The 14,813-nt window shown below is 38.8% G+C and overlaps 1 protein-coding gene across 1 annotated transcript; it reads right to left on the bottom strand.

Moving 5' to 3' along the window:
• Positions 1-9,150: 9,150 nt before the first annotated feature.
• On the bottom strand, positions 9,151-14,687 carry LOC127410282 (ribosome production factor 2 homolog). Its single transcript, XM_051645470.1, has 10 exons — positions 14,599-14,687; positions 14,165-14,297; positions 13,767-13,804; positions 13,317-13,356; positions 13,154-13,235; positions 12,990-13,066; positions 12,801-12,900; positions 12,448-12,550; positions 12,206-12,350; positions 9,151-9,604 (listed from the first exon to the last, which is right to left on the bottom strand). The coding sequence occupies exons 1-10, from the start codon at positions 14,619-14,621 to the stop codon at positions 9,428-9,430; spliced, it is 918 nt and encodes a 305-aa protein (XP_051501430.1). The 5' UTR covers positions 14,622-14,687; the 3' UTR covers positions 9,151-9,427.
• Between the last annotated feature and the right edge of the window lie 126 nt (positions 14,688-14,813).

Below are 14,813 nucleotides of genomic sequence, written 5' to 3' on the forward strand. Positions count from 1 at the left end.
CGGAATTTCTCTGTGCGAAGGTAAATGCGACCACGCCTTTAGTGACTTTGCACTGTGTTTGTGTGTGTATGCAGTACATTTTCCCCTCTGGGCTTGCCGTAGGCAGGTTGTAGGTACATGCGTGCTCAGTGCACTATATATATATATATATATATATAGGCAAACACTTTACCCATACTACTCTTACTACTTCTGCTGTATCAGTGTGTAGCTGTGTCCCAAATGATGCAATGCACACTATGCACTTAGCCATGTGAATTTTCAAAGTGTAATAACATCCCAAATGAAACACACAATGTTTTTTTACTACACGGAAGCATTCGTCGTTTAACAGCTGACGGAAGTGACGTTTTAAACGCATGCGAGATGTTGTCGTAGCCCGTTAGTCAATCTCAGTTCAACACTTTTATCTAAAACAGCGTACATATTCACACAGGGTAGGGTGATGGTAAAGCATTTAACTTATATTTGTAAGGTGCTGTATCCACGGAAGTTTGTCTATTATTTACAAATGTTTTGTCAGACCAGCATTGCAGCCAGGTAACTCCACCCCTTCTGCTACGTACGGCAAACCATGAGCACTGAGTGCATGAAGTGTCCAACATTCCACACTCCGTTTTGACAGTTGAAGAAGTGCATCACCCGGGTACTCGTAGTACACTTCTTTTTTGCTGCATTTTCAGTGTAAAAATACTACTCGCACTACTTACACTACAAAATGACGTAAAATAGTGCACAAGTGTGCAGTTTGGGACACACCTTAAGGCAGAAATAGTAAATCAATGTATGAACGTTACATTTATATAGCAATTTTCTGACATTACACTCAATGTCAGGATGTTGCCTTGGCCATCTGTGTTTTTCTGTCTGTGTCTCCCCCTGTGTGTCTGTGAGTTGGTTTGTTCCGGTGGCATGGCAGCTCTCCCCGCTGATTACATCTCACCTGCCCTTCATCATCTCATCACCAGTCTGCTCTGCTTAAACCCGGAGTTCTCAGTCATTCTTTGCCAGATTGTTCAGTCTACTAGAGTGGTACTAATGCAAAGGCCAATTAGATTCAAGTTACTCTGCTAATCTTGTTCAGTATTTGTTCTTGTACTTATTTGTGTTTTCCTGTGCTTCAGATCCACTATCCAACCAGCCAACCTGTACTCAACCACTTACCTCTTCAGTCACCTTCAGATCCGCTCTCCATCAAGCCAGCCACGCCAAACCATCCTGCTCACCGCTCCGCTCTGCCATTACCTCCTGCCTGCCCAGCCCTCAGCCTCCAGCAGCAGAACAACCATCTGTCTGTTCATCATTCATCAAATTACCAGTCTGTTATAATAAACTATTTCATCGAACTCTCTCTTTCTCTCCACGTCTGTGTTCAGCTTTTGGGTTCAACCATTCTCAGGCACACTCAAAGCGCTTTACACAGTGAACACCTGGATGATGCGATGGCAGCCATAGTGCGCCAGTACGCTCGCCACACACCAGCTATTGATGGAGAGGAGAGAGTAGAGTGATACAGCCAATTAATGGATGGGGATTATTAGGAGGCCATGATTGAGAAGGGCCAATGAAGGGAATGTAGTATGCTATTCCCAAAGTGTTTATTCCGATACCTTCAGTTGAGCTAAACTCTCACAAATCTGTTTTCATAACATTACAATTCTCTTCATGTAATCTTATATTTTATGAATATTCATAAAAACTACTCAAAAATGATTGAAAAATACTGACTGAAATTTATTGAATATACTGAAATGAATAATGTTTCTGGTTATTACATGTAAAATTCAAAGGCCTGTCTATCTGAATTTCTATCAGATCTACGTTGTCAGCAATAAAGAAAGCAAACATCACACAATCTTCTGTGTGTCACGCTATTGGGAAGGATGAGACGAGAGTGTGGGGTTCCAATAGCAGAACTATTTATATTTATTATAACCAGAAGAAGCGGAAAAAGAAACAACGATGAAAATCAGTAGTGTGCTGGCCATATATGTACGTCAAACTCTTACACAAACAAACAAGAACCGACCAAGACTAAGGGAAACTCCTTCACATGCACCGTCCAGGCGTGCTTTACATTGGACACTCTTCTTTTTCTACAGAAAAATATTTTGCTTCTGTCCTGTGAAAAACTTCTGGAAAACTCTAAGGGTTCTATTTTCATGGGTGCGCAAAGCGCAGTGCTACGCGCTACGACCGTGCGCAACGTCTTATCCAATTTTCGTGAGAGTGCTAATTCATAAAAGTGCATTTTTCATTTAATTCAAAATCAAAAATCAACCGGTAGAAGTGAAGTGTGTGCCGATCCAATCTCTGTTAATACTAGCCATGATTTGCGTGTCAGTAGATGAAAATTCTTAATAATACTTACATTCTCTATCATTTCAAAGAGCTTACATCCACATCCTGATAAGAATCACATTTTCCATGCATATAAAAGGAGCGTGTCGCTGTCATAGAAATATAACTGACATTCGTCAAGGACGCAGTTAATGCACAAAAGAGCGTAAATCCATATTTCTATTCTTCTAATTTCCATTTACACTACCAACTTCTTATGAATGTGCTGTCTTTGTTTAAATTGTTGGTGCTTGTAATAGGACGCAGACGTTGAATAACCGGAGAAGAACCCCAGAATTAAACTGCACTTGGTCCTGCGTTTTTGTGCAACCCACTTACGCCTAGACTTAGCTCATACTTGCACGAAAATACCAAAATTTCATGGCTATGCCCGTTGACTTTCCGTTATAACTTAAGGTGTTGGGTTGCACGTGATGCTTGCGCTCTTAAAATAGGGCCTGAAGGCTGAGTTCAGAATGGCATACTAATGCCCATACTACACTTACTAATTCTACCATATCTGTCTATGGCAGAAATAGTAAAAATAGCATAGTAGTATGCCATTCTGAACTGGGCTTTACTTCACCTTTATCTATGAACTAGACTTCAGCCTGAAGCTCATTGGTCACTACCTTGGTCACAAGCTGGATGTTGTTTAGGAGTTTGTGAAGTGATTAACTTAGCAGAGAGTCCCAACAGTCAAACAATTAATGACCTACAATCCATGTATATCTTCATCCTTGCAGCGAATATTATCAATCAAGAATATCACTAGCGGGTGAAATGCGGCTGTTGTACACGGAGGTTGAAGATGATGATACTGCAGCAGAATGGCCTGTCAGTCCAGGCTCTGTGAGGCTCTATGGCAGTTGGGGAATACCAAGATGGCCACTCGAACACTTCTGGTGGCTTCACCTCCTGCTGAATCCAGTTCTATATATATATATATATATATATATATAGCAGTAGTCCGATTACATTTGGTAATTGACTTTAATTAGTGGTATGTGGGCCAAACTCACTGGCAAAATGTTGCCAAATTCGGCCCATAGCTATTCTGCTATATGGGTTCTCTGTTCACCAGCTATTCACAGGAAATCTAAAATGTCATTTTGTATCCTGGCTGCATAGCTCAACCTGAAAAATACTGAAGATCATAAGTCTGCCTCTTTCAATAAATGTTTTCCTCCCAATACAAATAATGGGTGAATTTTTGGGCAAATAAAAACTAAGCATCAAACAGTGGGGAGTGTGTGAAAAGTATTGCTGCTAGAGTTTACACATTGACATGCTTGTAGTTTTAGAGAAACAAGAGAAAACCCACAAAGGTGAACCTTTACTGAAAGTAAGCAGTTAACTTCAAATTTCACTTCAGAGTATGTTTGTAACTACTTTATAACAACTGCTCCGGAGCAGGTTATGTTCAGGTTTATTTCAGGTAAATGTTAGTACATTTCAGAGGTTGCTGACGCATACATACCCTTTTGATAGCGACACAGTGGGCGTGAATGCTCAAATGATACACAATATTATAATTTTAAAGCATTATTATGGCATCTGCAATCTTCCCTTTACCTCTTAAATCTTCTGCTCGGCATTTCCAGTTGTGTAAATTGTGCTTTTCTTAATAGTACGTTTTTAAGTAAGGAATGATTGACGAAGGACCAAACATTTTTTCAATATTTCAATAGGCCAGAGTCAATTATTCCTCTTATACCATGGTTACCATACCTTAAGACATCGTTCAGGGTTTTATCTCAAGACATTTTCTGGTTTTCGTCCCTAAAACACTCTTATGAGAGGAACTACTTTCTTTCGCTACAGATTCAGCGTCTTGCTTTAATACAGTCCGAGCCTTCGTTGCTAGTTGAAAACGTCACTTAGAACTAGCAACAGAGGATAGCGAGGCTCGCGCTGCTTTACTCGAGGACTTACTGGATAATAAGGAAGTGAGTTTGTGCGTGTGTGTGAGTTTGTGTTTGAGGGATCGAAAGAGAGAAGCTCAGAAAATGAGAGAGATCACTTCTGGGATTGCCTTTATTTTTTGCAGCTCTCGTCAGAAGTATCATCGCTTCAAAATCGCCAAGATGTAAGTTTAAGCACTTCTCAACAGCAGCCAGTGTCGCCATATTTCCGATGTAAACCTTAACAATTGTTTTCAACCCTACTGAGACGCAGGAGTGCGCTGACATGACGGCTCTGTTTCTCGCTCTCTAGTAAGTGTGTGTGTAATGCGTATAATGTTTGTGTGTCCACGTGTATGGGAGTGTGTGTGTGAGAAGAGGAGGGGGGTTGAGGGTGTTTCCCACAGATATTTCAAATAATATAGAAGTTTTATTGATCAAGTGTATCTAGATTTGAAACAGCTCAAGCTTTTGTTGGTAGTTCGAAAACGTCACTTTAGAACTAGCAACGGAGGATGTGCTGCTTCACGACATTGGAGTAACAAGGTAGTGTAAGTGTGTGTGAGTGTGTGTGTGTGAGAGAGAGAGAGAGAAAGAGAGGGGGAAGGGTGGCGTGGTGCTTTTTTCCACTATAGCTATGTGAGGCTGATCAGGGCGAAGTAACTTGAAACATAAGTTTTTTCGGATAATAGAAATTGAATTGATCAAGTCACAGGGATGCGGCTCTATTTGTTGGTCGCGACTCGAGTCTCAGTTTGTGTGTGTGTGTGCATGCGCGTGCGTGTGTGTGTGTGTGTGAGCGTATGTAAGTGCAGGGGAGACGAAGGAGCTCTTTTTAACCGAAATTGAAATAATGTAGGATATTTTAGACATTGATTGTCATTCTTATCTGATGTACTTAACCAATGTCTTTGTTTTAATTGGTTATTATGTTGTGGTAGCCTGTAGGGCTCTTTGAAATAACTGGAATAATTTGGTGAAGTGATATGGAATCGTTATGCAGTCAAGACCTGGAACTACTTCATAGCTGTGCGTTTACTTGAAAAATAATCGCACACCTTAGAACGTCCGTCAACCAATCAGAATCAAGCATTCAACAGACCCGTAGTAATATTTTCAATGTAGAACAAATTGGAAAGACCTCCATTCTTGTCACTGTAAATAGAGGATTTAATGTATTTACATTTAGCACTATAAAGAATTTTATTTTATGATATTAATATTAACATATAATAACAAATAGACTTGGGTATTGCCCCTTTAAGAGCAGTGCACTCTTTACAGTTTCCTTTTCTACTGAGCACTCAATCTACGTAGTGAACACATGTCTTCGGGTCATGGGTGTTTTTCATATTTCTGTTGCTCTTTTAAGTTATTTTGTTTATTCAGTAACACTGTTGACAGTGGAGTGTTTGCCAAGTGCAAATTTTGTGGAACTACAAATAAATGTCACCTGTGGAATGCCAGCCATGTTGTGAGTCTTTGTCTAACTTTGCTGCAACTAACTGGGCGAGCTATCCCCATTAAAAAGGCGTTACAATATCTACAAATATCATAGAATGAAATGATATAAACCACATTCTTTTTATAATTACATGCCATAGTATCAAAATCCAGGTAATGTCAGCCAATTCACAGCTTAAGAAATAAAATTAATCACTCATTATTCTTCACAAACTAACGATCATTTCATGGGCCACAGATATATCATAGAGGTTAGAGATTTCAATTCTCATCGCTTTAATTCATGTACATGAAGAAATGCATACATTTCCAGACTTATTCATTATACTCCCTCTATTATCTGAAAATTTAAATGAGACATGCTGTCATTTAGAGTGACCTACAGTGCCCTCCTTTAGCTGGTGGTCAAGTGATTCAATAAAAAGATGTCTTCTTCTGATGCTCAGCCTCCTTCACTGCATTAGAAGCTGTCTATGGTTTTTCTCTAAATTACAATTTTAATCTGCCTTTTACAATTTTGTATGATTGCTTGCAAACTAAATTTAAAAATAACACACAGTTAGTGAAACCTGACACTCAAGGAGCAAAACCACAGCCCAGATCTGCACAACTATAAGCACATTCTCAGCCTCACACTTTTTGCAAAACAGTACACACACGTCTCTACATTACACACAGAAATCTAACATGATGTCACTTCTTTGCCATTTCAAGGCACTGCCTTTCAAAATACCACACCTATGAACCAATTGATCGAACACGTCCATCAGGTGTACAGACACTTTGGTGCTTAATTGTAAACTCACCAATCAGGCGTAAGCACTATAAAAAGGCAGCAGGTGAATGTACCTGTCTTCAACAAAAATGGAAGAGGAAGAGGGAGAGTGAGGATGAGAAGGGGAGCCCATGGAGGAAGAGGGGTAGGGAGAGAAAGAGGAAGACCTGGAGGAGGACATGGACAATGAAGACGAGGACCACATTTACCAGATGAGATTCGAGCAACATTGGTTGACCATGTTATAAACCATGGGTTTACATTGATAGAGGCTGGACAGAGACTTCAGCCCAACATCAGCGGATATACTGTTGCAACAGTAATTCTGACATTTCCGAATTTTTGGGGGGGGTTTTTTGTTGTGAAAAACAACTTTACTGTCTACAGTAAAATCAGTACAATGTAGCCTACTATATGTACTTCATCAGTACTTTTTAGTACCCGTTCACTGCATTCCATGTTTGAAAAAAATGCCTTGTATGCTATCCTGTGACATTTTACATGTATTTTGATTGGTCTACATAGGATTGAGAGTCGAGAACGTCAAGGAGGGAGGGGGCTCCATATTCACAGAGGAACAAGAGAGAGCTATCGTAAACATGCTTTTGGCCAATAATGCGATACGCCTCAGAGAAATTCAAGCAAACATCCTCAATGACCACACAGTCTTCAATAATGTCCATCAGGTCTCTCAACACTGAAAACATCACATACAGATGAAACAACTCACGAGTGCCATTTGAAAGAAAAGACCTGCGGCATGAATATGTGGAGGTAAGTAATGTACTCTTTAGAACTGTGCACTGCACACAGAACCATCTTACATGTACATTTGTAGTAGGCCTATATTGAACTACACAATGCTGTCATTTTTTCAGAGAGTTTTGGTAACGGATGCTGATGCAATCCCGCATGAATTTATCTTCACAGATGAGGCTGGGTTTAACCTTACAAAAGTAAGATGTCCCAGGCCAACGTGGTGGTAACATCACAATGTGCGCTGCAATCACGCAGCATGGGGTCCTCCACCGCCATGCCAACTTAGGTCCTTACAACACGGCCCACACTCACATTTTTAGACAGATTACACAACATCGTCACAGCTGAAGACCAAATGGATGCAGAGCAGATGAGATACATTGTCATCTGGGACAATGTACTGTATCTTTCCACCGATCTGCTCTGGTCCAAAACTGGTTTCATCAGCATCCACAATTTTCACTCTAATACCTCCCACCATACTCTTCCTTCCTTAACCCCATTGAGGAGTTTTTTCGGCATGGCAGTGGAAGGTTTACAATCTCCAGTCCTATGTCATACCCCTCATTCAATCCATGGAGGAGGCCTGTGACTTAACTGATGCAGGGTCTGTGCAAGGATGGCTTCGCCATTCAAGAACATTCTTCCCTCGCTGTCTTGTGAGAGAGGACATGGCCTGTGATGTGGATGAAGTGCTATGGTCAGATCCAGCTAGGCAAAGAGATGATGCTTAGGGTTTATTTTATTCATGCTTGCTTTTTTGTCTCCATGAACGTTTTTTGCTGTGTTTGTTCTATATTCTGATTTTCAGTGCAAAATGCAACCTTTGGAAATGCATTGATGTATTGACTGATTTTACAGTGTGGATTGAAATAAATATTTTCATCAGTGTGCAGTACTGGTCTTGTGGGTTGCGTTTGGTCAATATATTGTACTTTAACAATATCTCTGAAAAAATCAAATCCAGACTATTTCATTAGAAATGTTAAAAGTGTTTTAGATTGAGCATAGCAGTGTGTAACTGGTTCAAACAGAATCAGATTGTATGAATCATGTGTGCCACATGGTGTCAAAATTTGATTTTTATAATTATTGTATAGTTTTGAATGAAGCGTTTCATTTTGCAAAAGATCTGAGGTGTTCTGCTACTTGTATGTGTGTAGTGTTTTGACAAAATGAGCCCCGTTTTCAAAATCGTAAAATTGTAATATGAACCTTACACAGCATCCTTAAGAACTAGGAAGAGATGAGAGTTACTTTCCCTAATGCTGAGATCATGAATATCTGTAATATACGGTACAATCAGACATATGATATTCAGTTAAAACATTTCATTCAGTACCAAGTTGTTGGAGGCAGATTGACGTTACAGGAGACTGCCCAGGCATGGCCTTTGATGGTGAAAAGATGACAAGTTTTAATGCCACATGAAATAAGGACAAATTAATAGACATATAACTGCTCCACCTCTGTTACTGCACTTCCACATTCTTCATCTTTTGCTTTTGGCAATTTGCATTCTTCATGCATATTGCCACCTGCTGGACAGGAAGGAGTATTTATAGCAAATAAATACTTAAATATTGATCTGTTTCTCACCCACACCACTTCTGAAGACACGGATTTGACCACTGGAGTCTTATGGATTACTTTGATTATGCCTTTATATGCTTTTTGGAGCTTCAAAGTTCTGGTCACCATTCACTTGCATTGTATGGATCAACAGAGCTGACATATTCTTCTAAAAATCTTCATCCGTGTTCTGCAGAAGAAAGGAAGTCATACACATCTGGGATGACATGAGGGTGAGTAAATGATGAGAATTTTTGGGTGAACCATCCCTTTAAGATGCAGTAGGCATGCGTATCTGCACAGCAGTCCTCTAAAAACAAACATTCTCACACAGTGTCTATTAATCACCTTTAATTAAACCAAAACAGCACATAGTTCTGAAAAATCAGTTTATTGCAATCAAATGTTCTGTTCATTCACTGCTCAAGTGGCTGCTTTCTCAATACAAATACTGTCTTGTTATAAAGAACATGAAACTAGCCAAAAGTTTGAAAAGCTAGGTGATACTGCATTTTTTTATTGGGGAATTCAAGGCCGATATTCCTGATATTGCTCCGTGAGTCACATCAGTCTCAGTTTGTTTTAGACAGAGGGATATATGCATTAGAACGACTTATTCGTCTGTCCGGGCTTTTTTGGGTGATGTGGTCTCTGTAGTGACCGCTCTTCTCCTCTTCTTCAGGCCCTTCATCTTGCGTGTCTGTAGTTTGTCCAGATTCTGCTTCTGCATGTGCAAGCGGCCCAATCTGGTGCCAAAGGCATCATGGGAGATGTTCTTCTTCTTCTTGGGCTGTGCAGGTGAGAAGAGGGACATTGAGATGAAATAAAACACTGGACAGCATGAAGACTCGAGTGATACAGTCTCTGCTTAATTTGTGTATTTCAGATTAAGGAGGTTAGAACAGTAAGAAGCTTTTGCACAGCTGAACTGATGAATAACAGTTGAGTTAAAACATACATCAGTCAACACACACTAAACCATCATGATGTGAGAGTTACATTACACTCTATAGTAACAGAACTGAATATGGTTCAAAATCCCAATAATAACCAGTAATTTGGGACTTTTAACTATGATCAAGCCAGAAACACACAGAGGACTCTTATTTTGAAATGGAGAGTTGGCTCAGTTACGATGCTTTATATTAAAAGTACTGACCATATTATGCTTTTTATGGCATATATGTTCACCAGATGAAGGGTTTTGTATATGTATCAGAGTTGTTGAAATTAACACATTAACAAAAAAATGCTTAGGATGGAACATTTACAATGTATCTGGAGTCAGTTACACTGATGTACACACCACAAACACACACATCAATGATCTTTTTCATGTGGAGTTCAAAACGGTTGAATCATGTTAATGTGGCTTCATGATTGCTGTAACACAGTAGATAGTCACAGTTAATATTGTGGAGGATGAGAGTTTAAGAGATTTAATGTCTATTGCAATGAATACTAAAACGACTAGTTCTTTAATTTAATCAAACTCCCACTCAGACTTTGGGAAATGTTTAATGTTATGTGAATTGGTGCTATTTTAGTGCATTTTTGTCTTTAAACTGTGGAAAAAGTTAATAATGCATTGTAGTCAGGGGTGGAGAATAACAGAATACATGTAACGGGATTACGTATTTAAAATACTAAATATAAGTATCTGTAATCCACTAGTTACAATTTAAATGGTTTGTAATCAGAATACAGTTACATTCAAAAAGTATTTTGATTACTGAAGAGATTACTTTGCTTTTTATTGTAATTTATTTAATATTTAGTCTATTCAGGTGGAAAAACATTTATCCATATAAATGATGAAATCTGAGGAGCTTTTGAACAGCAGTGAAACAATTTCTTATGATGTGTTTTATTCATACGAGAGCTTTCACACTGTTGTGAGTGAAAAGGTGGATATGAAGTCATTGAGGAACTGTCCCTTAATAGAGGAGCTACAGTGTGTTTCTACAGCTTAACAAAAACGGTTAAAAACGGTTAGAAATGCTTTGGCAGATGAAACATAAATCCAATAAATACATGATTACATGTCAATGTTTTTTATGTGGTTAGGGTATTTTTTTTTTTTTTACAAGAAATGCTACCAATGAAGCCTTTAATATCATAGAAAGCTACAAATAATATATTTTCTGCCTCATTCTATGAATCAAAATACGATCAGAAAAGGATGTTACTGTGTTCACTCTGTGGGGATTTGAAGTTTGGTGCAGTAACACTAGTTAACCTTGTGTAAAATGAACATTTAGTTAAACTGCTGTTTCTTGCCTTTACATGCATCTGTTACCAGACACGATTATATTTTAGAATCAACTCTATGATGAAAATTCACACCACTTTCTCTAGTAAAACCAGATTTACTGCAAAAATCTTATTCTTAATGAGAATTGAAATACTGTTTTCCTGTAAAAATATCTAACAATTATTAAAACAAGATAAATGTACTTGAGCAGCAAAACTGCACAAGATTTTTCGGCTGTATTTCAGAGAATGTATTTTTAACATGTGTATTTTGTTTTTATAGTCAAAACAAGTGAAAAAATCTACCAGTGCTGAAGAAGTCATCCAAAGTATTTAGATTACATTACTGACCTTGAGTAATCTAACGGAATATGTTACAAATGACATTTTACAGCATGTATTCTGTAATCTGTAGTGGAATACATTTCAAAAGTAACCCTCCCAGCCCTGAGTACATTGTTTCATTGTCGTTTTCTTTTCTAAGATGGAACTAACTGCATTTTTGACAGGAAAAGTATATTTAGAGTCAAATTTCAGCACTTAATCACGATTAAATATTTTAACACAGTGACTTATGATGTACATAACACCTGCCACACTGCACGACCCCCACCATAGTCTACTATCTGGTATCACACTGCATTGTGAGTGTCACTGTAGTGGACAGTGTGCCAGTGCCTTTTCGACTCGGGTTAGATTCCACGTTCGTCACACTTTTCCCCATTCTGTTTCCTGTTCACAGCATCTATCACTATTTGCACTGGGGTCTAAATAACATCTGCCATATTTTAACTGACTAACAGCACTAATATACTGTATATAAATGAGGAATAAGGTTTATTTTTCATAAGAGAAGAAGTGGGAGATGTGATGTATGTGCTGACGAGAAACATTTCCATATAGGTGCATTTTTCGTTGCACGCTTTCACTTTCATTTACAACACTTGATTATCTGATCGAAATAACAAAACATGCATTGAAGTGAGGATAAAAATATGACCTCTAGAGGACGCTGTTATACTGTAGAATCATCCAGCACAGAGGAACTCGGAGGAATAACCATTGTTTAAAAACTGTTATAATGGTCTGTGTAGCAGAATAAAGAAATGAATGGATTTTGAGCAGCAGGACTCTGTACCTTCAGGCCCTTCGGCTGTTTATGCGCAGTTCTGTACAGGTCATCAGAGGACATGTGAGTTCTTCTCAACACAAAGTCAAATGAAGGTCCCATTTCCTCCAGCTCAATCCTGGGTGTCCGACAGCCAGACTTCTTCAGCAACACTCTGTCAGAACAACAACATCAGGAAGTATCTGCACTGGAAGACTTCTCAGATGGTTGATACCGATACTGAAGTTCAGTGCAAGGTCTTTGTGTCTTACTTGTAGCTGCGCATGTAAATCTTGCCGTCCAGTGCCGTGAAGTGAAGCACGTGTTCCAGTCCGGCCAGACGCACTGCTGTGATTTTGGGTCCACAGAAGAAATCTGACACACAGGAACGAGAAGATGTTACAGTACATTATCTCCGCACAGACGGGAAATATCTAAAACTCTAGGGAAGAGGGCATCATGAGAGTTTCATCACCCAAGTATGAGCAATAGTGATAGTGATGTTTGCCTTGTTAAGCACTATTTAGAACTATTGTACAGAAGCTTGTTTGATGAGGGCCCATCATATAAGACATAATAATTGATATCATCCAGTAGTAAGAGAGGCTCAGCTGAAATGACATACCTGTTAGAACGTTCCTTAATCGCTTATGCTCATTATCAGTGTCAAAAAGTTCCCCCGCAAACACCAACATGGGCTTGGTGCCCTCTGGACACTTTTCTCTCTGGGAAAAGAAAAGTTGCGTTTCTTTCCAGTAGTGCTGCGTCACTTAATATGCAAGTACATAAGACTTCAACATTATCAACTGATTACCTTAATGTCTTTTAGAGACACAAACTTCTCAATTCCCAACTCAAACATGTCCAGAACATGGAAATCAAACATTCGGCCTGTAAATGTCACAAACATCAGTAAAGCAACGTGCATCCTTTTTCAGAAGACTCAGAATCTTTCACATTTATTTTGAAGCAACGTACCAAATATGAGATTATTGGGTCTTTTCTTGTTGTGTGAGCCGAATAAAAACAATGAACAATCGGATTTCTTGGAGAAAAATTCCTGTGAGAAGGTAAATATAGAAATAAAGCGCTGACTTTTGATGAATATCAATGAATGTAATAATCCAAATCATAAACTCACCAGAGCTGTGGAGTCCTCAAATGGCCTAACAATGTTTTTCCTGAGAAGAACACATCAAACATTCTCACACATTCCAGTTTATAACCACTGTAAATATATTTGGAGTATATTTTGCTTCTTCTAAAAAATGCCCACCAAAGCAGTACACACTGAACAAAAAAACACACGGAAATTATACAAGCAATGCACACGCAAGGTACTGCATGCACTAGACTTTCCATTTCCAGAGTGATGATGTAATATCTGCCACTATTCTTTTAAATGATTTTACACTCAATATTGGAACAGACATTTTTCATTAAAAATGCAAAAATTGCACACCGTTTCATTTGCTATGTATAAAGAACAGTCGGCAATGTTCAGTGAATACCGCACTGTTACTGTCAGTACAAACTTCCCAGTCTTCAATGCACCGTCATTCCATATTAATCTTACAATTCATAGACTTACTTTTTGTACAATACAGCACCTGGTTTCTTTAGTGCATACTGAAAAAGAAAACACAAAATAAAAAACTAAACATTTAAAAACAAACTGTCCAATTATGATTGATCAAGTGCCAGCGTACAAACCTAAACATGGAGTGTACAGGTGAAAACATTTCACAACATCATTTGGGTATTATTGTCCATTTCGTGAAAATACTTTGTCCTATCGCAGTGTAACATGCAGAGACAACTATTAGTAAGCCACCTGTAAGTTAATATCCTCTAAAACTGTAAACACTGTGTCTCTATAAACACTCCTCTGTTTGAGCGACCCGTCCAGCTCCACACAACAACACTGACTCGACCAATGGCGTGATTTAGGGGCGGGACTATCTGTTAGTTCGATCAATGGAAGCTCACCACATCTTTTAATGCCTGAGTGACTGTCTGGCTCGTGTTTCCTCCTCTCATGATCATGGCATTCTTGATGTTTTCGATCAGTTTGGGCGCTCTGCTCTCCAGGAAGCGTTTGGACCGCTTCGTTTTCGGTTTTCTGAAAGGAAGAATTGAAAACTGACACCCTGCACACACTTTAAAACATCCTAGAAGACCGCACTAACAACACAGTACCATCGTGTTTTATATACAGGGGAGTGTCTATGACAATCATTCAGTACTCTGTTGTAAAACTGCTGTAATCATCCACGTGTTTTCTGTTGAGACAGACAGCTGCTGTGGTTTATAACTGAACTATTTAACTACTCTTCCAAACACTAGATTAACCCAAGCGACTATGATGAGCAAACACACCGAATAAAGCCTGGAAATGAACAGTGTTAGACACATTTACTCACACAATCCCGTCTGAATGGGTCATGTCGACTCTGATGGTAACACGTGAAAACAGCAGCGTGAAGCCAGCACATCAAATTATCATCATCCGGTACAAACCGGAACTTTCACAATAAAAGTCTCCAACTTGTTTTAGGGACACATGTAGGTTTTGTGTTTTGTCCAGTTTTTACATTTGTATAATGTTTTTTTTAATTATTATTATTGACTAGAGAAC

Source organism: Myxocyprinus asiaticus, chromosome 19 (assembly GCF_019703515.2).
Source record: "Myxocyprinus asiaticus isolate MX2 ecotype Aquarium Trade chromosome 19, UBuf_Myxa_2, whole genome shotgun sequence".
Lineage (NCBI taxonomy): Eukaryota > Metazoa > Chordata > Actinopteri > Cypriniformes > Catostomidae > Myxocyprinus > Myxocyprinus asiaticus.

Excerpts from the sequence above, each read along its gene's own strand:
- LOC127410282 (XM_051645470.1), bottom strand. The coding sequence starts at position 14,621 with ATGACCCATTCAGACGGGATTGT. Across the intron at positions 12,551-12,800 it reads ATTAAGGAACGTTCTAACAG|ATTTCTTCTGTGGACCCAAA; the intron begins GTATGTCATTTC and ends CCTGTGTGTCAG. Across the intron at positions 12,351-12,447 it reads ATTTACATGCGCAGCTACAA|AGTGTTGCTGAAGAAGTCTG; the intron begins GTAAGACACAAA and ends TTGTTCTGACAG.